Source organism: Diaporthe batatas (assembly GCF_019321695.1).
Source record: "Diaporthe batatas strain CRI 302-4 chromosome Unknown Contig00001, whole genome shotgun sequence".
Lineage (NCBI taxonomy): Eukaryota > Fungi > Ascomycota > Sordariomycetes > Diaporthales > Diaporthaceae > Diaporthe > Diaporthe batatas.
Window position 1 is genome coordinate 2,621,295 of NW_025408548.1, and position 26,468 is coordinate 2,647,762.

The 26,468-nt window shown below is 56.1% G+C and overlaps 7 protein-coding genes across 7 annotated transcripts; 5 read left to right on the plus strand and 2 right to left on the minus strand.

Annotated features, from left to right (window-relative positions):
- Nucleotides 1-478: 478 nt before the first annotated feature.
- Nucleotides 479-4,884, plus strand: KVR01_000200 (uncharacterized protein). The gene is made up of 5 exons (XM_044786865.1): nucleotides 479-1,890; nucleotides 1,947-3,368; nucleotides 3,430-3,574; nucleotides 3,635-4,447; nucleotides 4,534-4,884. Exons 1-5 carry the CDS (start codon nucleotides 1,705-1,707, stop codon nucleotides 4,548-4,550), a joined length of 2,583 nt encoding a protein of 860 aa, XP_044650149.1. The 5' UTR covers nucleotides 479-1,704; the 3' UTR covers nucleotides 4,551-4,884.
- A 541-nt stretch (nucleotides 4,885-5,425) lies between these two features.
- Nucleotides 5,426-7,848, minus strand: KVR01_000598 (uncharacterized protein). Its single transcript, XM_044784214.1, has 2 exons — nucleotides 7,097-7,848; nucleotides 5,426-7,020 (listed from the first exon to the last, which is right to left on the minus strand). The coding sequence occupies exons 1-2, from the start codon at nucleotides 7,468-7,470 to the stop codon at nucleotides 5,601-5,603; spliced, it is 1,794 nt and encodes a 597-aa protein (XP_044650547.1). The 5' UTR covers nucleotides 7,471-7,848; the 3' UTR covers nucleotides 5,426-5,600.
- Nucleotides 7,849-12,184: 4,336 nt separating this feature from the next.
- On the plus strand, nucleotides 12,185-15,434 carry KVR01_000608 (uncharacterized protein). Its single transcript, XM_044793875.1, has 2 exons — nucleotides 12,185-13,392; nucleotides 13,487-15,434. Exons 1-2 carry the CDS (start codon nucleotides 12,438-12,440, stop codon nucleotides 15,196-15,198), a joined length of 2,667 nt encoding a protein of 888 aa, XP_044650557.1. The 5' UTR covers nucleotides 12,185-12,437; the 3' UTR covers nucleotides 15,199-15,434.
- A 373-nt stretch (nucleotides 15,435-15,807) lies between these two features.
- On the minus strand, nucleotides 15,808-16,209 carry KVR01_000876 (mitochondrial 54S ribosomal protein YmL27; the record flags this gene model as incomplete). Its single annotated transcript, XM_044791741.1, has 2 exons — nucleotides 15,808-15,939; nucleotides 16,018-16,209. The coding sequence occupies 2 exons, from the start codon at nucleotides 16,207-16,209 to the stop codon at nucleotides 15,808-15,810; spliced, it is 324 nt and encodes a 107-aa protein (XP_044650825.1).
- A 349-nt stretch (nucleotides 16,210-16,558) lies between these two features.
- Nucleotides 16,559-19,423, plus strand: KVR01_000495 (uncharacterized protein; the record flags this gene model as incomplete). Its single annotated transcript, XM_044788120.1, has 2 exons — nucleotides 16,559-19,168; nucleotides 19,241-19,423. The coding sequence occupies 2 exons, from the start codon at nucleotides 16,559-16,561 to the stop codon at nucleotides 19,421-19,423; spliced, it is 2,793 nt and encodes a 930-aa protein (XP_044650444.1).
- A 1,374-nt stretch (nucleotides 19,424-20,797) lies between these two features.
- On the plus strand, nucleotides 20,798-22,687 carry KVR01_000669 (uncharacterized protein; the record flags this gene model as incomplete). The annotated part of the gene is made up of 3 exons (XM_044788606.1): nucleotides 20,798-21,346; nucleotides 21,466-22,154; nucleotides 22,234-22,687. The coding sequence occupies 3 exons, from the start codon at nucleotides 20,798-20,800 to the stop codon at nucleotides 22,685-22,687; spliced, it is 1,692 nt and encodes a 563-aa protein (XP_044650618.1).
- A 2,279-nt stretch (nucleotides 22,688-24,966) lies between these two features.
- Nucleotides 24,967-25,977, plus strand: KVR01_000156 (uncharacterized protein; the record flags this gene model as incomplete). Its single annotated transcript, XM_044792134.1, has 3 exons — nucleotides 24,967-25,006; nucleotides 25,082-25,606; nucleotides 25,673-25,977. 3 exons carry the CDS (start codon nucleotides 24,967-24,969, stop codon nucleotides 25,975-25,977), a joined length of 870 nt encoding a protein of 289 aa, XP_044650105.1.
- Between the last annotated feature and the right edge of the window lie 491 nt (nucleotides 25,978-26,468).

A 26,468-nucleotide genomic window follows, 5' to 3' on the forward strand; every position in this document is an offset into this window, starting at 1 on the left:
CTCTTCATTATGGTCATGCCAGTCACGTCTCAGAGAATGTTTCTATAGGTACGCCTACGGACATCTGCGGGTAATCTATCTGGTTCCAGTGATGGGCATGTAAAAGGGGTTGCATCTGTCAGCCACTGTCACATTATGCAGGACGGGCCGTAATTATTTTCCTAGAAGCTGGTGCCAATGCGAGAAGAACCACAGCGAGATCCTTGCGCACCAATCCTAGCAGTCGTTGTCCCTGTTAGCCATCCAACCATCCCATCAGTACCGCGTGTCATAACCATATTCGGTTCCGAGCCATTCACATCCTTGGAAAACTCGCCAAATATGTAATGAAACGCACCGTTGGATGCAAGGGCTCGGAGGGAAGAAGGCTGGGTGGGTCATGTGCCCGTTGTATCTGGCACTTGTGGCGTTACTGTGTTAAAGGATATGATCTCATCCGTTACTTTTCTCTCTCCTTTGTTTGCTTTTCTTTTGCTCTCGGTGATGGTGTGGCAGCGACCGAGATGCTCATATCCTTGCCAGCCACAATAACGGCTGGGGGAGATGCAAGCCCTCTCCTGCAGCCCCCCCCCCCGGGGTCGTGAACAGCCACCGCTGCGGCAGGGTAAGGGTAACGCGGGCGCAGACAACTAAGAGGGGGGCAGGGGGGCAGGGGGGGTGTCACAAGCAAACATCGAGATCTCAGCGTCAGATATCATATTACATGAGAGAAACCCTCACTCGTCTATTGAATTTGGCTGGATCAAGTGAGTGTCCTCATGTAGCAGTCATGCGATCATCCACAAGGGCTTGCTTACTTACCTCGGGCTGGGCCGTTTCCTGGGATGGAGAAGCCCCGAAAATGCGCGTCACCAGACGCGAGCAGCCGACGGCTCCAACCGCGAATTAACCCTCGATCCGGACGGATATGCTGACGGCAGGCTGGTTGGCACTGTAACCCTGGATCATTCTTGAGGATGCCCTCATCCCCATCATATCCAAACAGAGGTCTAAGACCCATGGCTGCTCATGGTCCTGCCGCTATTGCTCGCCATGGCGATGTGGAGGGCCGGTCAGTTGACGAGCCTGTCGGTCGAATCGCCAAGGGGCCTGCGTACCATCCGCCCTCCTCTATCCCACCCCACGAGTCGACCCGGATGGCTGGAAGCCCGGAAACATGACACTGAATATCAGCCTGCCCTCGAGATTTAAGTATCACGCATTCTCGCTGCCAGCGCATTCTCGAGGCTCCACATTCCAGCTGCCTTTTGCCGTCAACCAACCACTTTAGCTGCCGCCTCTCACGCCCACCGTGCCGTCTGACCACTTTACCGCTGCCCTAGCCTCTAGCTTAAGAGCCGCTCATTCCAGCCGGGTCATAACCAGGTAGGATACTCCCTTGATGCCTTCCTTTTCCTCTCTGTCCGCGGGACCTCGCCTCAGCACCCATGATCGGCCTCCATCCACCAGAGCCCCGGGTCATGCGGCTGTGTCTGAGTCGCCCGCGGTACCAGGCTCTGGGTTTCCATCCATCATTCCATGAACGTGCTGGGAGTTTGTCTCATTCGCGTCCATTGTTCTTACTGCCCTGCTGAGGCCATGGTGTCTCTATGCGCATGTATATATGCGTATCTATATATATATATGCGCGGGGAGGGTTGGCTGGTTGTGGTTCTTCAAAGCAAGGTTTTAGCCTTCCGCTGGTGAACGAACTCTCGATTCATCATGTTTTCATTGACAGTCAGGGACATGCGATCCCTGGGTGCGGGCAATATGTGCTCCTATTTGCTGCTGATTGCGCTGCAGCTGGCCTGCTGCCAAGGGATTGCGGTTGACCGAACTCCAAGGAATATAGGGGAAATCAAACATATCGTACCGAAACAGGTACCTCAAGAGACGGATGAATCTGTGGTATGTGTTTGTGGCTCAGTATTGACCCGAGTATCGCAAAAGCTAAAGAAGACCAGAATACCAAAGCCATCCAGGACCTCATCTCCGGAACTACAGTTCCCGTGGTCGTTCAAGAATTCGAAACAGGAATTGCCCAGATACTGCCAACCCCGGCAATTAAAGCAGACACCAAGGGGATAATAGTGACCAGTTTGGAAACTGAAGGACGAGCAACTGACGGCCCTCTGATTCACGATCCGATTCCATCGCCAACGGATTCCATCGCCACACACCCGACAATGGTTATCAAGCCAGCCGACATGAAGATCGCTGCCGCGTCCTCCAACATCTTCGGGGCGCCCATCAGCGTCAACGCTCCGCCGAGCGTCATCGAGGTCAAGGACAACCACCCTGTCCCCAGGCTTGGAGTAGTTGACAAGTCTGCTCCCCTCTCCACCAACAAGTTCTACCAGAATCTGTTCCTTGGCTCCCAGGCTTCGATCGCTGTTACTCACCCCTACTCGGTTTCCTGGTCCAAGGGCGGTGGCGTCACTAAGAGCTGGGGCCTGGCTGTTTCTCATATCGAGGCCGGCCAGTTCGCATTCGGCCCCACGAAGGACACCGGCGCCAGTCAGTACTTCATCAACCCCATCGGCATCCAGTCAATAGTCCTATCAGCGGAGGAACTCGGTAATGGTACGGCTTTGACTACTACTAAGGCCACCGAGTGGTCTGTGGTCGCGCAGCTTCGTCCTAGTGCGGGAGCAGAACCGACTATACAGTTCCCGTTGGTGCAGGGCTCGGGCTTCATCACGGCCCAGTATAACAATGGAACGCCCAAACTGGAGTCGGGCATTTTCTTCGCCAGCGTGACCAAGATCAACACGCAGCCCCGGCCCGGGGTCACCAAGTTCAAAATCATACTCAACGATGGGAAAGTCTGGCTGCTATATGCCTACAGCACAAGCAATTCTGGCCTGGACCTGCAGGTTGTCAACAACGGCCTCGTCCGTGCGACGTCCAAATACACCGGCACAATCCAGATCGCGAAGGACCCCGGCAGTGCGGAAGCCCTCTACGATGCGGCTTCGGGCCAGTGGGCAACCGATGTCACACTCTCCGGCACGACCTCAGGGATGCGCGGAGAATACAGCTTCACCTTTGCGAAGGGCGGCCTCACCGGCGCGCCGCTCCTGATGTATGCCCTTCCTCACCACGTGCAGTCGTTCGATAACACCACGGCTGCGGCGGTGAAGTCCAACGTGCAGCTGCAGTCAACCACCAAGGGCAAAGGCACGGCGGTCGTGGCCGACTCCTGGAAGATGGTCGAGACTAGACTGCCTATTAGCATGAACTTCATGCCGTGGTCAAACACCGAGGGGACAAAGACCACCGTCTCTGCTGATGCTAAGGCGAGGATCTTGAAGGCGGCGCAGTCAGAGCTTAGCCAGGACATGGACGCCCAGTCTAACCTCAACTCCATGTACTACAGTGGCAAGGTCAGTTCGTGATGGCATACCTACGAGTGAAATAAGTTGCTAAAATCCCGACGGTTTCTAGGCTCTGGCGAAGTTCGCCCAGATTCTCGCTGTCACCTATGACTTGCTTGGGGATTCGAATCTCACTGCCGCCGGCTTGCAGAAGTTGAAAGAGGCATTCGCCCGATTTGCGAGCAACAAGCAGATCTACCCACTGTATTACGAATGTGAGTCACACCAAAGGACACTCCTTTGCCCTCTACTTCACCACGCTGACTATCCAATAGCTGCCTGGGGAGGCCTGGTCTCGTCAGCCTCGTACAAGACAGGCGACGGCGGCGCAGACTTCGGCAACTCATACTACAACGACCACCATTTCCACTACGGCTACCACGTGCTGGCAGCCGCCGTGATCGGGCACCTAGACCCGGCGTGGCTGCCGGCCAACAAGGACTGGGTCAACTCCCTGGTGCGCGACTACGCCAACCCATCATCCCAGGACAAGTTCTTCCCGACCAACCGCATGTTCGACTGGTACCACGGGCACAGCTTCGCGCACGGCCTGTTCGAGAGCGCCGACGGGCGCGACCAGGAGTCGAGCTCCGAGGACGTCATGGCCAGCTACGCGATCAAGATGTGGGGGCTCGTCAGCAACGACGCCGACATGGCGGCCAGGGGCAACCTGCAGCTGTCGGTGCTGGCGCGGTCCCTGAACCTGTACTACCTGTACACGAGCGACAACACCGTCCAGCCGGCCCAGTTCATCGGCAACAAGGCCGCCGGGATCCTGTTTGAGAACAAGATCGACCACGTCACGTACTTTGGCGCCAACATCGAGTACATCCAGGGCATCCACATGCTGCCCCTGCTCCCCGCGACCAAGCTCGTGCGCGGCGACAAGCTCGTCACCGAGGAGTGGAACACGTACTTTAGCAACGGCAGGGCCGACACCGTCGTCGGGGGCTGGCGGGGCGTCCTTTATGGCAACCTGGCCACCATCGATCCCAGGGCCGCCTGGAACTTCTTCACCTCGCCCGCCTTCGACGCGAGCTGGCTCGACGGAGGTGCGAGTCTGACCTGGTATCTGGCCTACGCTGCTGGTGAGTCCATCCCCTTCTATCACTGAGGACACATGTGAACGGGGGGCTATTCACGACGTTGGTGCTAACGACGTTGAAATTTATAGCCCTAGGAAACCTATAGCGTGCTCATTTCTGTGTTGATCCATGCGGGCCAATCCACTCGTTATCATTCAAGCCTTCCGCCTCCGACCAGGTGGTTCACAATATCTCTTGACATTTTCCACCATTTTGAATACGGTCGTTGATTTCTTTTTCACAATTTTGTATACCACCTGTGGAGTGCAGTAACGTCTACTGCGTTCTGTGTGCTTGTACCAAATACAACATCTTAGCCGCAAGGCCAGCTGGATACAATATTCTGGTCCCACTTGGATAGATGATTATCAAGGGACCATTGGAACGGGCGGAATTTTGCTCGACATTGAAATGGGCTAGACTAGATTCTATCGTTAAAATATAGTACCTGACATTTCATCCCATCTCGAATTAAGATTCCCATCCGGGGTCGAGCCGCCCTTGCTCGAGTCAAGACATGGGATGGGGGGTTGTTGGTTGTTGGCCGCATTGGGGACGGAACGACGCCGCTGCATCCATCTACCAAGTAGGTTTGGGCCATCCCTTTGGTGGGCTTCCAGCGTGTTCCAGAAGGGCTGGGCTTCCCCAAACCCCCTATAATACCAAGTACGTGGCACTAGGTAAAGGGAGGAGCGGCAGGGGTATTGGCCACCAAAATCGTACCACCCTGCTCTCGCTTCCCCAAGGCACCGCACCACTCTGGAGCTCTAGACGCCTCATCATGCGGCCGATTCCCCAACCGTCCAAAGAATCATTGGTGGAAATCAGACAGAAGGTGTGTGTGATCACTTGAAGCATGAGGGGACTGCAGTTGTGTGTTTGGTAGAAGGTGTATATATAAGTTATTGACTCCCGCAGGTGGCTCAGCTGCGCTATTGCAGCGAGCATGTAGGTATTTCCCGTCCCATCCCATCCCATCCAGAAGACTCCAAACCATTCCAAACACCATCGTGTCCCTGGTATCGCGATTCAATAATAAAGAAGACCAACACGCTTATTCCCAAACCAGCCCAAATCAACCGAAGGAAGAGAGACATTATTTTACTGGAGACGCTCAAGGCACCCCCCGACGCTTCCAGGTGTGGGAGCGGCTAGCTCATTCGCAGTCGTCCGTGACCCAGCCACGGCTCATCTCCACGGCCTGCTCCCACTTCTTGAACATCTTGGTCCTCTTTTCCTCGCTAATCTGGGGCTCGAACTGCACTCTTCCCTGCCGGTTGACCTCGCTCAGGTCGTTCAGCTCGGCCCACACACCCGTGGCGAGACCGGCGGCGATGGCAGCACCGAGGGCTGTAGTCTCCCGCATGGCTGGCCTGTCAACGGGGATGCCGCTGATGTTGGCCTGAGTCTGCATGCAGAGGTCCGAGTTGGAAAGACCACCGTCGACGGAGATGACCTGCAGCTTCTTGCCGCTGTCCAACTCCATGGCCTGGAGGATGGCCTGGTTCTGGTAGCATGTGGCCTCGAGGGTGGCGCGAGCGATGTGGCCCTTCTTGGTGTGCTGGGTCATGCCAAAGATGGTTCCCTTGGCATCGTCGATCCAGTAGGGTGCGAACAGCCCACTGAAAGCGGTGACGAAGACGACACCACCGTTGTCTTCAACACTGGTAGCCACCGCCTCAATCTCTTCTGACTTGTCGAAGAAACCCATGTTGTTGATGAGGTACTTGACACCAGCACCAGCGACGGCGACGCTACCCTCCAGGGCATACACTGGTGGGTGGCCCTTACCGAAGTCGTATGCGACGGTCGCCAGCAGGCCATGCTTGGAAATGACGGGCTCGGTACCGACGTTGTAGAGGAGGAAGCAGCCGGTGCCGTATGTGTTCTTGGCCTGGCCAGGCTCGAAGCCACACTGTCCGACGAGGGCACTGGACTGGTCACCCAGGCAGCCGGCAATGGGGACACCAGCGAGGGAACCCCTGGCAAGCTTGCCATAGGCCTTGTCATCCGAGGAGGGCACAATGTCGGGCAGAGCGCACTTGTTGGGGTCGATGCCGAAGAAGTCGAGCGACTTCAGGTCATACTTTGTGGTGCGAAGGTTCATAAACATGGTGCGGGAGGCGTTGGTGGTGTCGGTGACGTGAACAGGCTTCTCGGCGTCAGCGCCGCCGTTGAGCCTGTAGATGAGCCAAGAGTCGACGGTTCCGAAAGCCAAGCGGCTCTCCTCATATGCGGCCTTGACAGCGGGGATGTTCTCAATGAGCCACAGCAGCTTGACGCTGGATGGGTAGGTGCTCAGGGGCAGGCCGCAAATCTCGGTCAGGTCGTCGGCGCCAGGCTGGCTCTTGAGCTCGCGCACAAGGTGCGCGGTTCTGGTGTCTGGCCAGACAATGGCGTTGTGAAGGGGCTCACCGGTGGTCTTGTCCCAGACCACGGTTGTCTCACGCTGGTTGGTGATTCCTATCGACTTGATCTCCTTGGCAGTATGACCCTTCTCGTTGAACTGCTTCATGGCGCCCTCTATGCACTCCTCAACAGAGGTGAGGAGCTCGATGGGGTCATGCTCGTGCCATCTGTGTCATGCTGTTAGGAGGCTGGTGGTTCAAGACAGTGCAAGAAGCAGCACCGGGGGGTGTGATGAGAACTTACCCAGACTGGGGGTACAGGTTGTCGAACTCGATCTGGTGGTTGGCAACAGGCTCACCCTTCTCGTTGAAGATGAGGAACCTGGAGGAGGTGGTACCCTGGTCGACAGCGCCGACGAACCAATGCTCCTTCTTCTCCACCTCGGTCGAGTCGATCCCCCTGGGGAGGTAGTCATGGTGCATCTGGCCTGGCTGTCTGCCAGCAGGGGTATCTGGCTCTTCACGGCACTCAATGTAGTCGACAGAGATGGCATCTGACTTCTCGTCGATGGGAGTGCCCTCGAGACTGATTGTGCCTACTTCGTGGCCGAAGTGAAACCTCTTGGAGTCACGACGGGCGACATTGCGGTTTGCTTGTTTTACGGCGGTGGTAAGCATCTTGGGCGACGGCACAGAGCGGCTGGAGCTAAGGCTCGGGCTAAGGCTTGGTCTTGTGATGAGGAATGTGGCTTGGTTGTACCAAGCAGGAGAAAGGCTGGCCCGTTGGGGCACGAGTTTGGGGACTGGGCTGCGTGCGTGGGGGTAGGTGTAGTAGGTACGGGTACGGGTACGGCAGGGGCACGGCACGAGATGTGGTGTGGCAGGCAGCCCTTTGGCCTAGCAGGAGAGAAGTTGTCGTGGTCTGTCTTGTCGACTCGGATATGAGAGTTGGGAGATATGTCTGATGGCCTTCACAAAGAATCTGGACAAGTGTCTTGGGTCTTTGGGAAGGGAATTATTAAGACAGGGGGGATAGAGAGGAACGGTTATCATGCTGAACAAGAAGCAAGGACTGATCCGAGGGAGGAGGGTGGGAGGGTATTTGAGTTGAATTTGTCCGGGTGAGAGGAACAGGCCAAGAATCCGAGAAGGGTAATCCGGTCCAGTAGTCAGAGTTCTGGGCTGCTGGGTTGCTGGGTTGCTGGGTTGCTGTTACGCTGGCTGTGCTCGTGCTGGGTTGCGTCTTGGTCCGACAGTCTGGGGTTGGGCATTGGCAGGCTTGGGGGAGGGTGAGAAGAGGCCGATGGTAGGAGCGTCGGTAAGGCGACGATCGATTTGGGACGGTTGGGAACGTCACGTCTCTGTAACGCTGCGCAGGCCCTTACACGTCTTCTGCAGGCCATTGCAGGGGTCCCAGAGCCGTCCCAGAGCTAACTGCTAACCCATGTGCCAGTGTCGCGCCCGAGGCCCCGCGAGGCCAGAGAGGGCCGCTCGTTCGCGCAGCCTGGTGGGGGCTCCCCGGCAGGGATCTGAAGAGCCCCATACGAGCCGCTCATTCGTGGGATTAATGAGGGGCAGCTATTTTCTTCCCTCCTCGAGGGCACAGTCTGGGGCACGGCGAAGATTCTAGGCTCTCCCTCCCTGCCTTTCTCTCAACCTCTCGAATCGCCCCCACCTGCCACCCTGTCGCCGCATACGGATACTGGCAGAAGCACAGCTGCTGCCGCTGCCGCCGCCCCATCCCTTTCCACCGTCCTGGGCTCGCGAGGTCCTCGCTCTCTGCAGTCTGGCAGTCTGGTTGGGCTCGCAAGGCGACCTGGGGGACGGGTGGGTGGGGCCCCTCGAAATTACCTGTCAGCCAGGTGAGCACCCCAGGCCAGAAGGGCTCCCCCAAGGGCCCCTTGAAGGCCCCGCCGCCCGCTCACCTGCCACGCAGCCCACGGCTTCCCGCCAAACAAAGTTCAAACATCGGGAGCGGCCTTCAGGGAACCGCCTAGAATCCCCCGCATACCAAGCCCTCGTCAGCCTTTCTGACTTGCTGCCACGGTGGGGCCCTCCAGCTGGTTGCTATCCCGAGCTGGCATGTCCCCCGAATCTTCCAACGGGTGCCTCATCGGGAACACCATCTCGGCAGCTCGGACAGGTCAGCCCATCTGAGCATCCAGCTGCCTCGCTTCCTCGTATCGCCGATGCCTCGATCTCGGCGGGACGGCAATCTGACGGCCGCTCGACGTTGTGTCGCGTGCCCAGACCATGCCCGCCGGCTTGGTGATGGATGCTATGGTCCTATGGATGAAGCCATCCCCGTCAGAGTATTTAATGCCACACCGTCCCCCGCCTGTCTCGACGGTTGTCTATGGGCGGGCCGAGTCTCTTGGGACGCAGGAGCCCAGCAGACCGGCAGACTGGCACATTGGAAGACGTGCGATGTCCAAGCCAACAAGCTAACCAGCCAGCCAGCCCAGCCCAGCCTCGCGCCGTTGCGACACGCTGGGTTACAATGCATCAAGATTCGCTTGCGCTTCGATCCAGGGCCGGAAGGCGTGATTGCTTACTCCCAGTATCCCTGGGCCCTACCGACATCCCCGGATTACCACATTGGTCCTGCACCTGCATTGGCTACTGTCTCGTCGAGTCAAAAATAGTCAAAAACAGACAGACAAGAAGTATACATAGGACCCGGGAGAAAGAACCTCTCTCTAACTCAAGCAGAAAACGGCTTTGTTGGGCCAAGAGAGAGCACAGGATCCAGCAAGGTCAAGCGAGTCGTGCAGGGCGGGGCGGGGAAAAGGTCGAACTTCGCCCTGCGACCAGGCTGGGCCGTGACCGGAAAAGGGGTCCAGATGCATCCATCGTGACCTCCGGATACAGTATACGCGTCAGGTTCCAACACGAGGTGGACAGCACCCGTCCAACACGCATGCGGAATTGACTTCCCCCTCCTGGCCCTTCCGTTTCTCGTGGCCCTTGATACGGGCCTTCGACTTGGAGAACACAAGAGAAAGGGGGCTGTGGTTTTACTATTGGAAGTCCAGGATATAATCACCCACACCCGCCGCCCCTCGATCCAAATCTCCCATCCGGGCCCCCAAGACTCTTGGACTCTCTCACCCAACAGACAAGGACCAAGACCCACAACACCAAACGGGGTTGGCATCCAACATCGTGGGCGAAACTCACGCACTCCGCGACAGGCAGTGGACCGCATCCTCTGTTACTATGCATAGACAGTTGTACAGTGGCGGAACCAGGGGAGCCCAAATCAAAATTGTCTCACGGCCCAATCACGCTTATCTCCGATGCGACGCACATGGTTTTGATTGGACACTTGCCGCACCGGCGGCGCATGTCTGTCACCCAGATCACCACCAGACCATGTCTCCGATCGGGGTCATGCGAGACTGCGACAATTCAGAGAAGAGTCACGGCCGCCTCGGATATGCTGCCTACACAAGTCACCTGGGCCGCCGCTCATACCCGATTCCGGATCGGCCAACCGAAGCAGTCGCTCCGGCGTCGTCGGATGCAAGACCACATAGCAACCTCCGGCCGCACATGACGACCGGCGCCTCGCGAGATTTGTGAACAATAGACCTGCGACTACAGAAAGGGGAAGATGAGCCCACGATGCTTCCCCACTTCCCATCACGACGTTGGACGGAGTGGTCTTTCCGCTCGAGAACCGTCTGGACCGCCCGGCTGCATGCAACTCACGATCTCAGGAGGGTCTGGGGCCGTTTCGAACGGCTGACAAAGGCAACTCCACACAGTCGCTCTCAGTCCTCACACAAGGTGTCGGGCCCCGGTTTCGACTCCAGAGACTCCAGCTCTGTTTTCTGCCTGTCTGCTGAAGATCTTGGGGCCCCGAAGATCCCTCACAGCCACACCAGCTACCTCTCTGACCCAGTGACTTCATTCTAGAAAACCGCCTCAGGACCCACCGACGCCACTTGCCGCCACAACTCGCTCTTGACTGTCGCAGACGTCTTCCTCAACTGAGTCCTGCGCACATCCCCGCTGACTCAGCTTCCTACAGTCAGATGTGCACCTGTCAGAAATCGATCAGCGCTCGACACGCACCCCACATAACAGCACTTGGGCATGTGGGTTGAATGATGGCGTGTGGGTTACATCAAACTGTCACAAGAGCCAGTCAGAACCCTCCGCATCCACGCCCCAGCTCCCCGGGCCGTGAACCCCAGGCAGCCTACGATGTAATGTACGCATGGGTCCATCTTGGATGATATCACTCACTCAGGGTCCTTGAGCCGCATCCAGAAACCCGTGCACAACAGCAGTGTCCCTTGTGTCATCGTCGATTTCTACAGAGGATCTTCGCTTTCCCCACGATGCTGAACTGGATGATTACATCAGTCGCCCCCGAAGCAAGACTGGAGGTCTGCCCTACAAGGAGCAAATGCTCCGGAGACTGCAACAACCACGGCACCGACACTGATGATATCACTACGAGGACATTCGAGCCGGATCATGAACCAATCAATATGGTCACTCAGTAAGCAAGTGGACAACAGTTTCGCCGCCCCTGCTGGGCTGCCCGTTGTTTGGCATCGTCCCGTTGCATCGTGACCACCTCCGAGGCCTGTAGGACCGTTGCCTGGGCCTCCGGGCCGTGAATGGCCGCGGCCCGGGCCCGATGATATCACCACTACAGGATCTTTCCTGAGGCGTTGGTTGGCACGGCGGGGACGGCACACACAGCGCACTGGTGGGCGAATCATGCCGATCAAAAGGCAATGTGCACTTCGATGAGGAAAGCCGGGCTGACGAACCCCGGCCTAGTTCCATATACCATGCGACGATTTGTTCCGCATTGGGTGCCCAATCCGTCACACATGGCGTAAGAGTCCTCTTTCTGGGATCCCAGGACTGCTGTAATGCAGCAATGTAGTACTGCAGCAGCTCAACCCTATCCTTTCCGCCAGGGCTGCATTTTGCAGGGCGAGCCAACCGAGGCGTTGGGTCAGATCAGCTACATCCATTAGTGAACACAAAGCGGCAAGGGGAAAGGAAGACGGTAAGAGCACAACTGGCTCGGAGAAGTCCCCATCAACACATTGGCGTACTCATCTCTCCTGCAGTCATGAAGCCGCTTGGGGTGACTAGTCGCCCTGGCGTCTGAGTATCATGCGTTCTAGCAACAAAACGTGACAAGTGTGCGTTTGTTGCTGCTATGACCAACCAAATCTTAGCTGGAGCTATGTCGGTTATGGACGCATTTGAAGTTCACATTTGCTGTGATGTCAAAGCATTTGGTACTGCAGGTGAATTGTCCAGCATGCAGTCAGGCTCCGGGTGGCCTGTCTCGCGCTTGCCCCGGCGCAAGCAAGTGCTTCATCAGTAATGTTTTTCCCCCACACAGATCATGAGCAAAGAGTCGATGAGGACGTAGATGCTGTCCAAAATGTTGCTTAGCTCACGCGGCAGCATTCGTCTGTGCCGTCACCTGCTCTAGTTCGCAATGCTATATAAGCCGCTCCATTACGCCATCTCCCACGACCTATCCGTTCTGACTTCATCAATCCCCATCTTTTTCTCCGAGTGAGTTTTCCAGTCTGAGAAGGAGTAACATTCAGTGTCATACTGGATTCTTCATTACATGCCTGTGAAATTGTAGTGTCGGCTCTATGCACAGGGGAGTAGGCGAGGCCGGGAGGCCCCAGGCCTGGGGGCTTCCAAAAAGCAGTCCCAGTCGTCCTGGCCCTGGGAAGGGAGCAGCTCTTCCTGCTCGACCAGTTGCTGAGATATCAAAGCCCCATGTGCAGCTCAGGACCAACTACTTTGGTCTCACGTTCACCGTCGAGTCATTCACTGTTTACAAGTACACCTTCAACGTTCGGAATAGTTCGAATAAGATATTCAGGCGCGCCGAGGTCAATGACGACAACATTTTCGGATTTGTCAAAGGGGCTTTGCACAGCGTCGGAGCCCAGCCTGGCGAGCACGCCACGGATTATCGCCATCACATCGTTTCCTTGAAACCTCTCAGAATACCTAAGAACAAACAAAGACGACTCGATGATGAGGGGCCCGGAGGATGGGCTATTGAGTTTGGAGACACCACCCTGCAAGTTCAACTTGGTAAATCTGCCTTGAATTCTCCTTCACCAGATGTAATCGACTGCCTCAGATTAATTTTGGGACATTCGACCCAAAAGGAAAATCAAATCGCGACAACTAGATTGCACAAATTCTACCGAGGTGTAGATGATCCACACTCGAAGAATCCATCCGGGGGAAGCGGCATCCCGGAAGCTGTGTCCGCTGTGTATCGGGAGGGACTGAGTCTGAAAGAAATCTTAGAAGCGCTCAAGGAAAAGACTGGTGCCGGGTCGACTGCTTGGTTCATTGCCTTGACCAGTCTTCATCGAGTTATTGCCAAGTCACGGGTCCTTTACAAGCTCTCTCAAAAGAGCTCGAAAAAGGTTCGCATTTCAGGTCTTGCTCGCAGGGACGACAGAGATTCCAAAAGCAAAGACGCCGCGCATGCTCTCAAGATTGAAAGAGACTTTCCAGGGTCGACAGACGTGAAGTTCTGGTTCAAGAATGAGTACCGTACTGTCTGGGGCCATTTCAAAAAAGGTATGACCAAATAAATGTTCTGAATCCTCTCAACTTCTACTCATTGAGCCTTCATATGACATTATAATGAGCTCAAGCAACTAACGATAGACAGAACGGAACGTCGATATTGCCAAAGATCTTCCCCTCATCAATATCGGCAAACCTGGCCGCCCCGAGTATGTTCCAGCCGAATACTGCATCGTCCTTGGCTCAGGGAGGTTGGACAAGTTGGAGTCGTTGAACAAATCTACCTGTCAATCGCCAGAAAGCAAGCAGATTTGGTTTCGACCCCACCACAACTTGCAGGAATTGAAGCCCGATTCGGGCCCAAGTCGAGTGCTGACCAACTTCCACATTATCGTTCATCATAAAGAGCCTCTCAAAGTCATTGGACGGGAGCTGGACAGTCCGCAAATTTCATACTGTGAAAAGCAGCCAGTCATTGTATCTCCTGACGTTTCTTGGAAGATCGCGGAGAAGAGTCTTGCTAAGGGCCCAAGGACTAAAAAGTCGTGGACTTGGATATATCTTGGCGGAGACATCCAAACTGGTTTCCCGCGATCCGCAGAGAATGGCGTCAAGCAGCTTGATGACACTCTAAAGAGAATGTGTGCCAAAGGATTGCCACCTCGATTTGTGAACAATGAGAACCATTGTATCGCCGAAAACGCGACTGCTATTCGAGCATCTTTGGCATATGCGAAAAGCTGCGGCGTGGAACTTGTGGTTGTCATTTCTCCCAACCGATTGTCAAAGGACACTTACAAGCACCTGAAGTTCTTTGGAGACGTTCAAACTGGTATCCATACCTCTTGTATCCTCTTGAACAAGTTCAGGAAGACGGGGAAGGACGGCCAAGAGGGTTGGAATTACGGCTACTTTCGCAATGTCGCCATGAAGATCAACCTGAAGCTTGGAGGTACCAGTCACATGCTCGAACAGGACCTGGTTCCGACGAAGAAGAACGGGTTGATAGTCATGGGCTACGGTACCACGGACCAGTCTGCTGAGGAAATCAAGGAAAAGCAAAGCCAAGTTGGTCTCGTCATCAGCGCTGATGAGAAACTCGGCCAATGGCAATCATCCTGCTGGAACCAGGATACTAAGCAGGAGGTGACGGGCACAATCTTCACCGAGAGGCTTGAGAACCAGCTCCACACCTGGCATTCGATCAATGCCTTCGCTCTGGACAAGCCCACGCTGAGCGTTGTTATTTATCGATACGGCGTGTCTGAGAGCCAATTCGACACGGTGCTTAAACAAGAAGCCCCTGCGATTCAGAAGACATTCAAGAAAGCGTTCGACGGCAAGCCGACAAAAATCACTCTGGTGGTCGCCATCAAGGGACAAGCGACTCAGTTCTTTCCAATTGAGGTCAAAGACGGCGGCCTGAACAGGAATATCAAGCCCGGAACAGCAGTCGACAGCGTCGTGGCCCGGCCCGACTACCGGGAGTTCTTCCTGGCCTCTCACTTCGCGAGCAAGGGGGTTCCCAAACCGGCGCGCTACGTCGTGCTCCTGGATGGAGTATTCCAGGAGGGTGATTCCAACCACCCCGACCCCGTGGAATCTTCCAGGGAGCTTGAGAGGTTCACGCAAGACCTGTGCTATGTTTTTGGCGGCGCCACCAAGGCCATCAGCATCTGTACCCCGGCTCACTACGTTGACAGTCTTTGCACGAGGGCGCGCGCCTACAAAGCTGCAGCGGCCAAGGATGAAATCAAACGGGAGGTCGAAAAGTCAGCTAAAGACCCGGGAGAGAAGAGACGTATTCTGGCCGGGGAGGTCCACAAAGACTTGTGCAACACGATGCATTGGATCTGAACAAGCTGGCAAATGCTCCTGGTCTGTTAGCCAATGTCTTTGCGGTTCTTTTGGTCGCAACTTTATGAATTGCTTGGCTTGCATTGATGGGAGTGACAGGGAGCCATACAAATGAGTCGGTTCTACTTGGGTATGTTGGATGGTATGGCGAGAGTTGTGCCCGGAACGTCGGATCAAAGCATGTGGTTACCCTTTTCATAGAGTGGCAGATGTTGGGATGGTGATATGATCTTGAATTTACTGGAATTTGTACAATGGAGCTTGACAAAAAGTGAAGTATAGAGAGCTCATGTTCTCTAATGTCCTGACATCGCAGCCGTAGTATGGCCCCGTGGTTCTCGGTTGCGCAGACCCGGACCACCTCGACCCACTGTCCAGATGACCACACTGCGTGAGGCGTCCAGTTATGGACACCAGGATGATTCCATCTATCCTGCTGACTCGAATGCAAAAGCACTTCACATCAGTGATGCAGTGCAGCTCGTCTCCCCCTAGCTCAAGCCCACTACCGGGTGAACCCACTCGCAAGTATAACAATTCTAGTAGCCTGCAAAGCACATGGATGCCTTCGTAATGTATTGGAATCGCCGATTATGCCAGCCAGACTCTTCAGTCCAGCCCATTCTCGGCCTTCCACCTGTCCAGGTATAGCTTGGGACTCCTCGGGCCGTCCATGCCGTATTCTCGGTAGCTCTCCATGCCCGACTTTGCTCTTACGTTCTGGGTCACAAAAGGAGTGAGCTATTCGCACATGGTTAGCACTCCAACGCAACTCACGCATCTATCAGATAGGCCGGGGTAGATCCCGTGCGAACGCACCTTGAATGTGTCCAGCCCTGCGGGCACCGCGTACGTCCTCACTTTCTCATATTGCACAATGAAGCCACCCCATTTGTCGTGCTTCCCCACGTTTCCTGTGCGGTTTCCCTTGTAGAAGCCCTTGTTGATATCCTTCGTCGTCAATCGCAACTTGCGGAATTTCTTCCCGAGGGCTTGTGTTGGCCTGAACATTGTGCTCTGTCGTTCGAAGGTCGGTCGGTGGTGATCGCCCGGGGTGATTGGGGTAGGCTGTCGGGTGCAAAGGTAGCCCGATGCAGCGCGAGTATTATACAGCTGCGTCGGATGAGATGTCCCAAGCAATCGGTATCGATCCTGTTTGGCGCATCCGTTGTACGAGGATGCGGGTTATTGACCACTGGATCAGGCGAGGTTGATTTTCCAGCGTAGATTGCCTGCCGGTAGCGCATGCGCCGTGTTATCGATAAGGCTTACAACCCAAAATTTTGGAACAACTCGCCCATCTTTCGCAGGTTTTGCTTCGTTTCGCTGCTCAGATTCTTTGGGACGACCAGATACAAAAATGCCAGGACGCCAATCCCATGGCCGAAGCCTCCTGGGCAACTCCCAGTCCAAAGCCCCGAAGCGCCCCAACCAAAAATCGAAGGCAAAAGCCCGGGCCCACGCACTCGATGCCTTCGCCATCGCTGGGAAACAAGTCCAGCCCGACCGCATGACAAGGCGCGGGCGGGATCTGGAACTCGACCCCGAGAAGAAACCTCGAGGTGGTAAACACCGTCGTGACGAGGACGACGAGGACGACGATGAGGAAGACGACGAGGAGGAGGACGAAGGCCCACGCAAGAAGCGCCCACGACAAGATGCCGGCGATGATGACGAGGACAGCGGGAGCGATGGGGAAGCATCAGACGGCGGAAGTGATAGCGAGGGCCACGAGTGGCATGTAGGAGTCAACTCTGATGACGACGACTCAGAGATTGAGAGTGACGATGCTTTCGGGGAGAGTGACGAGGAAAAGTTCGACGGCTACGCATTCGGGGGCGGTCGAGCGCAGAAGAAGAAGAAGAATAAGACGGCAGAGGACGACTCTGACTCCGAAGAGGAAGACGTCGGCGACGACGGCGAATCGCTGGGATCGGATGCTATCGACCTTGCCGACGCTCTCATGCAGTCTTCGGACGATGACGAGGTTCAGGGTTCCCAGGGAGATACCGAGTCTGGGTCGGACGACGATTCGGACTCGGAGTCGGAGTCGGACCCCGACAACCAGGACAGCGAGTCTGAGGTATCCGACGATGATGAGGTCGACCCAGCCAAGCGGGCGCAACTCGACAAACTGCTCAAGAGCTATGCAGACACGGAGGACAAGGATGCAGAGGCAGGCAGTGGCACACGCTCGAAACAGGGGTTCTCTCTCCAAGACCTTGGGATTTCGGAGGTCAAGAATCCTGACATCAAGAGGAGTATTAAGCGGGTAAAGAAAGAGGAGAGAGCTGAGGCGGGCAAGAAAGGCACGTCCAAGAAGCTCGACGTACCACTCGCCAGGCGGCGACAAGATCAGCTCGACCGAATCGCGGCCTACGAGCAGACGAACAAGACACTGGACAGGTGGAACGACACAGTCAAGCAGAACCGCCGGGCAGATCATCTTATGTTCCCGCTCCCGGACACTCTTGCCAATGCTGGCCTTGACAACAGCGAGCTTCTTCCCTTGAACAAGAAGACCGCTGGTACAGAGCTTGAGCAGACCATCATGTCCATCATGGAGGAATCTGGTCTCGGGCCTGCTGCCCAGGCACAAAAGGACCAAGAAAAGAAGATCGATGCCAACGGCGAGGAGCAGACCATCTCTCGCTCTGAGCTGAAAGAGCTTTGGGCTCAGCGCCGGAAAGACCGAGAAATGCAGTCTCGAGAACAAAAGCGCGCAAAACGGATCAAGAAGATCAAGTCCAAGACTTACCGCAGAGTTCACCGCAAGGAGAAACTGGGCGAGGAAGCTAAGTTGCACGAGGAGATGAAGGCTGCCGGGGAAATCGACTCTGAAGATGAGCGGGAGGCTGCGGCCCGGCGCCGTGCTCTGGAGAGAGTTGGCGCAAAGCACAAGGACAGCAAGTGGGCCAAGATGGGCTCCAAAGCTGGCCGTGCTGTGTGGGACGACGACTACCGGGCGGGCCTCACAGATATGGCCAGGAGAGACGAGGAGCTTAGAAAGAGGGTTGAGGGGAGGACTGGTGGTAGCGAAGGTGAAGATGACTCGGATGCGACATCTTCCTCGGGAGACGAAGACGGGAACTCCAGACTGCTCAAGCAACTCGACGGGGACGACGACGATGACGAGGACGAGGGCCCACATGCTAATCTCATGAAGCTCAAGTTCATGCAGAGGGCCGAGGCGGCGCGCAAACAGGAAAATGACGCGCTCCTGGCGGAGATTCGTCGTGACCTCGAATCCGGGTCAGAAGAGGACGAGGATGATGCCGATGTACAGGTTGGACGACGATCATACGGCGTCCCAGAACAGAAGAAACGCCCTCTACGAGAGGCAAAGCCCGCAGTCGCCAGTACTGTGAAGGAGAAGTCTTCCAAGGGCGGGCTTTCATCCACCAACATAAACATCTCGTCTGCGAAAGACACCAATGACGAGTCATCAGCCACAGTCGGGCCAGGCGCATGGTCACAAGGAAAATCAGCCGTGGTCGAAAGAAAGAAGAAGAAAATCACAGGCAACGGGCCTGAGGCTGATTTAGACCTCGACGTCACTACACTAGTGAGCCAGCCACCCAAAGCCTCCAAGACCAAAGGCAAGACGGCAGCCAAACGAGCAGTAGATGGTCCCTCTTCTACTTTGGCAACCGGGGACGACTCCTCAGATGATGAAATCCACCATCCCCTTGCGGTCCGGGACATTGATCTTGCCAATCGCGCCTTCGCAGGCGACGAAGTGGTGGCTGAGTTCGAGGCAGAGAAAGAAGCCATCATGTCAGAGGACGACGAGAAGATGGTCGACAACACGATGCCGGGTTGGGGCAGCTGGGCCGGCGAGGGCATCAGCAAACGAGCCCTGAAGCGCGCCAAGGGCAAGGTGATGACCAAGAAAGAAGGCATCAAGAGGAAGGATAGGAAGGACGCGAAGATGGACCGGGTCATCATCAACGAGAAGAGGAACCGCAAGGTAAGCCAAGCCATTTCCGTCGTGTCTCTTATTTTCGCGCAAGAGACTGTCGCTAACATGCCTCTGATCTAGAACGAGAAATTCCTCGCCTCGCAACTGCCACATCCCTTCGAGTCCAGGCAGCAGTACGAGCGGTCTCTACGTCTCCCCGTTGGACCCGAATGGATGACGAAGGAGTCTTTCCAGGCTTCTACGAAGCCGAGGGTCATCGTGAAGCAAGGCATCATTGCGCCGATGGCAAAGCCTAAGGTTTGAGTAATCCCATTGTCTTGGGACTCCCAATTCTTGATTTGGCCCGTATTGTGCCCCGAATTTCGGCTATGCCTTCAGATCAACTCGCATGAGGGTGGCGTTATAGGTATAGAGGCTGGTGGATAGAATACAAATTCACAGGATTCCATTCACTTATATAATGCGAGCGATGTCGTCCTCGCTGTCTGCGGAATACCTGAACACTGATACAACCAAGACCTTGTGGTGCACGGCTGTACGGCCAACACATCAACCCAACACCACATAACAGGTTCAACAGATAGTAATGAAAAATCCTCTACCGGGGTCCTGCCCTTTGGGGTGTCTTCGGTGGGGCGATCAGCTAGCATCGCCCTGCCTCGTCTATGTTCCCTGCGGCAGATCCCGCGACCCATGACGACAGACACACGACGGCTCCAACATATTGGCAGAGTTCTGTTGCCATCAGTCAAGTAGCATGACATGCTCAGGTATTGTTAAAATTCTCTTCTTTTTGTTTGCAAGCTAGCCCCCTTATTGTTTCCTCTTTATTGAAAATGGCATACTTTTTCTTTTGTGGTTTTGCCTCGCAAGGCGGACGAATCTGCCCCAAAGACCCACTTGACACTGTGGGACGTGGTAGTTGAGCCGCGTAGATGAACACTGAACCCCTGACTTGATCGACATATTTCATAGGAACAGTCCTTCCGCGGCCTGAATCGAGATCCCAGGTGGCCTTGAAAGCTCCTCAGAGCCTCGAAATCTTCGGAAGGTCCCGCCTTGGGAAGTCTCCTTTTCAGTCATTGTCGGGTATATTTGCGGTACTTCAGATATCGAGGAGCTTGTAATGTGGAGCACCACCGGGCTGGTGTCCGGCCATGCCTGGTGCGTCCTCATCATGACGGAGAAAGAGCTCCGGGGATGGGTCCAATGAATCCAACCTGGCTGAATTCTTTACTGTTGATGCCGAACAACTGCAGCAAGATGAAAGCTCTAGGGGCTCCGGTTACGTCAGAAGGCAGTGCGTCGCTGTAGGGGATTTTTTCGCCTCTCAGCTGTTTGGCGGATAAGAAGCAAATATCCTCTCTCACCGGGTGAATCGGCGTGCGTACCCTTCGATCTTGCTTGCTTCCCATAGTGCTGCTTCGAACCTCATCGGGGCTGGAGAACTGTACGAATCGGTGAATTTGCGGATAAGGAATTGCAGTCTTCCGGAAATTGCAAAGTTGAAACCAATCCAGCGGATTCAACATCATCAGCAAGAGAAACCCTATATTACAGCCTACTCACACAGCATCTATCTTCGCTGATACACCGTAAGTGATGTGCCCTCGTTACCTAGGTATCAGCTGTACGTCCCCTCAGAGTCTCTAATTGACAGCAATTTAGGAAAGATTGATGGAAAGCATGTCTGGAGAAGACTCTCAGCCATGGGGCGAACGCTGCCTTAATGGCCTGAACCGTTCTGTACAAGGACAGCCAAGCAATTCAGAACACCCAAATACAGCCGAGACTCCTAGCGGACCACCAGTTGAAAGAGACAAAGGTTACTTCCAGCGTGACCCAAAACGGAGTGAGATATCAAAAGACACCCTTGGTACAGATAACGTACCAGCAAGCAGCTCAGACCAGACCAACAAGCGCCCAGCGATGACCAGCCGCCAATCAAGGTCGACGTCTTATACCCTGGGGCGGATGAACGAAAACCCCAAGACCTCAGACAAGATGTTACGGGTGGTGGCACAGCTGGACGACGAGGGGTTGGGCAATCTGGAGCAACTCATCAACGAGTTTGCTAAGCAGCAGGCCAAACCCAAGGGACAGCTTACGTCTTCGGACTACCGCGACCAAAATCCGTGGTACGATCAAGGGAGAAATAAGCCGAATTTCAGTCTTGGCGAGCCCCTGCCACATGTTGATGAAGAAAAGGGCCCAGGGCGTGAGCAGGTATGCAGCTTAATTAAACTTACACTATGGCCTAACTCCAGTCACACTCCCGAATCACGCCTGCCTACCAATAAAATATATGATCTTTATGTATTTCTAACCTCCTTGTTGCACAACAGGATAACGAAAAGCCCGTCTTCAGCCTCGGCGAACCGCTGCCGCATACAGTGCGAAGGACGAGACAGCCCAAACACGACGAGGAAGATGTGGAGCAGGGCCTGCGCAAGACGGAGACAAGGGACATGGCCACAAGCTCAGATGACAGCCAGGAGCCGCCGCGGCCACAGACGTCACAGCAGAGGCGGGAGCAACAGGGCGACCAGGCCGAGGGCACGGAGACGGCCAGGAAGTTCCAGATCGACGGGGACACGCACGGGGGGCAGCGGGAGCAGGACGCGGCCGAGGAGGGCCGGACGGACCCCGACTCGATGCGCAACTGGTGGGCGCGGTTCCGGGCCAAGTACCCCGAGCTGATGGCCGAGCTCCTGTGCACGGCCATGTCCGTGTTCCTGGGGGTCGCGGGCACGCTCAGCGTCAACCTCTCCAGGGGCCAGGAGTCCCAGTACGGGACGTACGAGACGCTGTGCTGGGCGTGGGGGCTCGCGTTCATGTTTGGCATCTACATGGGCGGCGGCGTCTCGGGTGCCCACATGAACCCGGCCATCTCCATCTCGCTCGCCGTGTATCGCGGGTTCCCCTGGCGGCGCTGCGCTGCGTACGTCGTCGTGCAGGTCGCCGGTGCGTTTGCGGGCGGCATTCTTGCATATGCGCTGTACTATGATGCTATTATGGAGGTTGACCCTACGATGTGAGCGCCGGCTATTCTTTCCCTTGGTCAACTTACCCAGATTAAAAGTGTTTCGCTGACAACAGGCCGTCCAACTCAGGACCGAGACATACACGAGCTGGTGCGCTGTCCCCCAGCCGTGGGTGAAGCCGGCCACGGCCTTCTTTTCAGAGTTCCTAGGCGGCGCTGTCATAATGGTGGCCGTGCTCTCCCTCGGTGACGACCAGAACAACCCGCCAGGCGCGGGAATGCACGCCTTTATCATCGGATTGCTGGTGGCCGTGTGTAAGATGACCCTTGGCTACAACACCGGCGGCGCCCTGAACCCGGCCGCAGACCTGGGGCCGCGCCTGGCCGCGCTGGCCGGCGGGTACCGGAGTCCCGAACTGTTTGGGACGGGCTTCTGGGCGTATGGCCCTTGGGGCGCCAGCGTCTCTGGTGCACTGGTTGGCAGCGCCGTGTATGATGCTGTCGTCTTCGTCGGTAGCGAGTCTCCTATCAACTACCGCTGGTCGAAGGAGCAGCACAAGTGGCGGGCGCTCATGAAAAAGTAGACACAACTCCCTTGTGTGGATATAATACTTTTTCATGCCTCTGCATCGACATGCTTGTTCTCTTACATGGTACAGCAATGGCGTTTTGGAAACATTTTTCAGCGAGGATATGATCGGTGAGCGAACCGTGAGGCGGTGTGCATTTGCTTTTTTCTTTCAGTGTCTCTGAGGAAAAGGTTGCTGGCTTGGTATTCGGTTTTGGACGGAAATACCGAGTGTCTCCTCATTTTCCGCATGCATCATGGTCCTGTCCGTGGCTGGCGTACTTACACCTCGGCTACCTCCGTGTAGATATATGTACATAGTAAACCCTAAGGCGTTACTTGACCCACAACAGCGCAATGATGTCAAATCTGAAGATCAATAAAGCAGTGCATCATCGGTCAGTAGCAACCAGCTTGAAACCATGTCTCTGGTTTGTTTGCTTTCCTATGTAGTAATTGCCAGGGTCGCCCTCCTTGAACTCACCTACCTACACCAGCCAACACGTCTCGGCCTCGACGTCAAGCTCACCCCTTCCTGTATTTCCTCCACGGATCACCGTCCCACCACGGGTCCTTCTTCTCCCCGCCAGACCCCCCACCATTGCTCTCAGGAGTGCCGGCGGCGGGGGTGTTGCCCTGGGACTCACGCAGCTTGCAGTCCTGACAGACCCTGTCGACGGACACGTCCTTGTGATTCCCTCCCGCGCCGAGACATGACTTGCCCTGCCATTCCTGGTCAGCACGACGGGTTCCCTAGAAACTCAAGAGCTGGGGTTCCGAATGCAAACATGTGATGACCCTGACTGGGGGAGGTTGGCAGTGCTGGCTGGAGGGTTGGGCCGAGGACGGGCGAGGGAAAGATATGAAAAATTATGTACAAATTCGGGACAATTATCGAATTTGTTGAAGGCGCGGTGGCCGCACCTGAAGAGGCTGTTGACCTGAGTGCACATTGCTCAACCTCGTCGGGCTTGCCTGGCACTGGCACTGGCACTGGCACTTGTTCAAGGAGAGCGCTGGGAGAGACACAGCAACGAGCGGCTGGGCCAGGTGAACAAATGAAACCAGAGATAGATATCTTGCTATTGGAGGGGGGGGGGGGCAGGACCAGCGGTTCATCCACCTAATAGTGGGAATCCGGCTGGGGGGTCGTCCTAAGTGGGTGTCCTGAGGTCAGAACATGTGTGATGAGAGTGCGGATGATGTTATACCCTCGTCCACCTAATAGTGGGAATGGGCACGGATCGGAAGAGGAAAAAGATGTGAGTGAGAAGGGGACACTAGGGAAGCGGGAAAAGCAAAGGAGACAAGGAGAGAAGCATGGCCACGAGACAATTTGTAGTCGGATGCAGTCTGCACTCTGCGGTCTGCAGTCTGCAGTCTGCAGATTGTATTGACGACGGCCCCGGGGACCCATGCTACCTACTTACCTACTACTTATGCAGCCAGTCGATCCGAGAAGTTCAACGGCTGGCCAGGTTTCTCTCGGGCCATTTTCCATACTCCACGCGTTCCTGTTGGGTACGAGAGCCCTTGGAGGGGCCCTCCCCGTGGCCGGACAGCCTGCAGCTGTCACTGGGTTTTGACATGCTGCATCGAGATATTGGAGCCCGGGCATGCGCATGCGGCCCCGTCCCAACCGAGGCAACCCCCAGCACCCCTGTTTAATTCTTGTTGTCTCTTCCCAACTGCCAGACTGCCCCTCGAGATGCAATGCATCAAATTCCAAGGCGGGTAAGTGCTTCGTGGCGACCCTCCTCGGCATCCGGCTCGTACATGCAGGGCGAGGAAGTGGCTGACGGGCAGCGGGCAGACGGGCATCTTAACCACATGCGTTGCTCGTCCCCGTCGCCGCGGAGCGGCTTCCCCACGGCATCGGACGCCGCCGCGCCTCGAGATGCGGGTCGACACCTGACGATAGGCTACCAAGGCCAACGGGCAGCTGCGGGCGGGACGGTTGCTTGGTGCGATTGGCTCCCATCAAAGGGTGGCTCATCCAAGGATGGGAGAGAGTAATAGTAAGATTATGAGCAGTCTACATGACACGAATTTGGACTGTTGCAGTCGTTGAGTCGGAAGGAGAGAAGACCAGAGACAGCAAGCAACCCTTACCCTTCGAGACATGGGCTCCGCCTTCGGAAGCAGTCAACATGACCTCTCACTTTGGAGTGGGTGGGGGCCCATGCTCGGTACTGTAGCTATTGTTTGTCACGGGGCTAACATGGAAGTCACTCGTCCGCTCCCAAAACCCTCGCTCCCACACCCCTAGACTCACCGGCCCAGAAGTGGTTCAACATGGCGCCTGACCTGTCCAGCAAGAACATCTCCTTCATTGGTAAGTACGCTTGTGCCCCTCGTCAGACCCCAGCAGACAAGAAGAAAGACCCATCAAGCTCACACCCACCCACAGGAGGCGGCAACATGGCCGCGGCCATCATCTCCGGCCTGGTCAGCAAGGGCTTCGACAAGCAGAGGATCCACGTCTCGGAGCCCTGGGACGTCAACCGGCAGAAGATGGCCGACCTGGGCGTCAAGACCACCACGTCCAACCTCGAGGCCGCCGCCGGCGCCGACGTCCTCATCGTCGCCGTCAAGCCCCAGGTCGCCAAGACGGTGTGCCAGGAGCTGGCCGGGGCCGACGCCTGGTCCGCACCCGGCGCAGAGCTGCCGCTGCTCGTCTCCATCGCCGCGGGCATCACAAGCGACAGCCTGCGCAAGTGGAGCACAACCCCCTCCGGCGCCGCCCCGCCTGTCGTGAGGGTCATGCCCAACACCCCTGCGCTTGTGGGCGAGGGCGCAAGCGGTCTCTACGCCGCCGGGGGTGGCGTCTCGGCCGAGCAGAAGGAGCTCGTCACCGCGCTCATGAGCAGTGTCAGCAAGGCCACCGAGTGGGTCGACAAGGAGGAGCTGCTGGATGTTGTCACCGGCCTGTCTGGTAAGCTCTTTTTAAAGTACCGAGGCTGGAATTGTCAACCGCTGACCACCCATCGACATCCAACAGGTTCCGGCCCGGCATACTTCTTCGCCATCGTGGAGCACCTGGTGGCGAGCGCCACGCGCCTCGGCCTCTCGGAGGAGCAGGCAACGCGCCTGGCCAAGCAGACGTGCTTTGGAGCCGGCAAGACCATGCTCGAGTCGGCCGAGACCCCGGCGCAGCTGCGCAGGAACGTGACCAGCCCCAACGGCACCACACAGGCCGCCCTCGAGAGCTTCGAGGCGTCCGGCCTGGCGGGCATCGTCGACAAGGCGGTCGAGGCAGCAACCAGGAGGGGCGAGGAGCTCGGGAGGACCCTTGCGGAGCAATAGGCCCCGCTGCTTTCCCTGCTGCGGTCGGTAGCCACACCTTTGAAGTGGCAGCTAGACTTTCGATGTGTTACATTGCCAGCGCTGAGCACCGAGACAAGTCACTGTGGTTTCGAGGTTGGCAAGGCAGGAATGGTGACGCCACTCAAAAGCCGAAACTGGTTATTCACCGAACGCCTGGGCTCATTCATAATCACAAGAAATCTTGACCACCCGCCCCGCATATTTTTACAAGTGACAAAAGAAAATCTCCCAGAACGCCCACCTCTCCACCGTCGACCTCGACTCCCCGTGCCCTGAAATCCCTCCTTTTCATCAAGCAAAGCCCACCCTTGCCTCAGTAGACAGACATCTTTGTAAAAACAAGGGATGAACCCGTGGACCACTCCCCACTTTGAATGTTGTCGCTCGCCGATGACCGTTGGCGCATAACCATCGTGTTGCCGTGGTGGAATTCTGCCTTGTACTCGCCCCGTATATCTCCTGATGCCAGA

Excerpts from the sequence above, each read along its gene's own strand:
- KVR01_000200 (XM_044786865.1), top strand. The coding sequence starts at position 1,705 with ATGTTTTCATTGACAGTCAGGGACATGCGATCCCTGGGTGCGGGCAAT. Across the intron at positions 1,891-1,946 it reads AAGAGACGGATGAATCTGTG|AATACCAAAGCCATCCAGGA; the intron begins GTATGTGTTTGT and ends AAAGAAGACCAG. Across the intron at positions 3,369-3,429 it reads CCATGTACTACAGTGGCAAG|GCTCTGGCGAAGTTCGCCCA; the intron begins GTCAGTTCGTGA and ends GACGGTTTCTAG.
- KVR01_000598 (XM_044784214.1), bottom strand. The coding sequence starts at position 7,470 with ATGCTTACCACCGCCGTAAAACAAGCAAACCGCAATGTCGCCCGTCGT. Across the intron at positions 7,021-7,096 it reads AACCTGTACCCCCAGTCTGG|ATGGCACGAGCATGACCCCA; the intron begins GTAAGTTCTCAT and ends AGCATGACACAG.
- KVR01_000608 (XM_044793875.1), top strand. The coding sequence starts at position 12,438 with ATGCACAGGGGAGTAGGCGAGGCCGGGAGGCCCCAGGCCTGGGGGCTT. Across the intron at positions 13,393-13,486 it reads CTGGGGCCATTTCAAAAAAG|AACGGAACGTCGATATTGCC; the intron begins GTATGACCAAAT and ends AACGATAGACAG.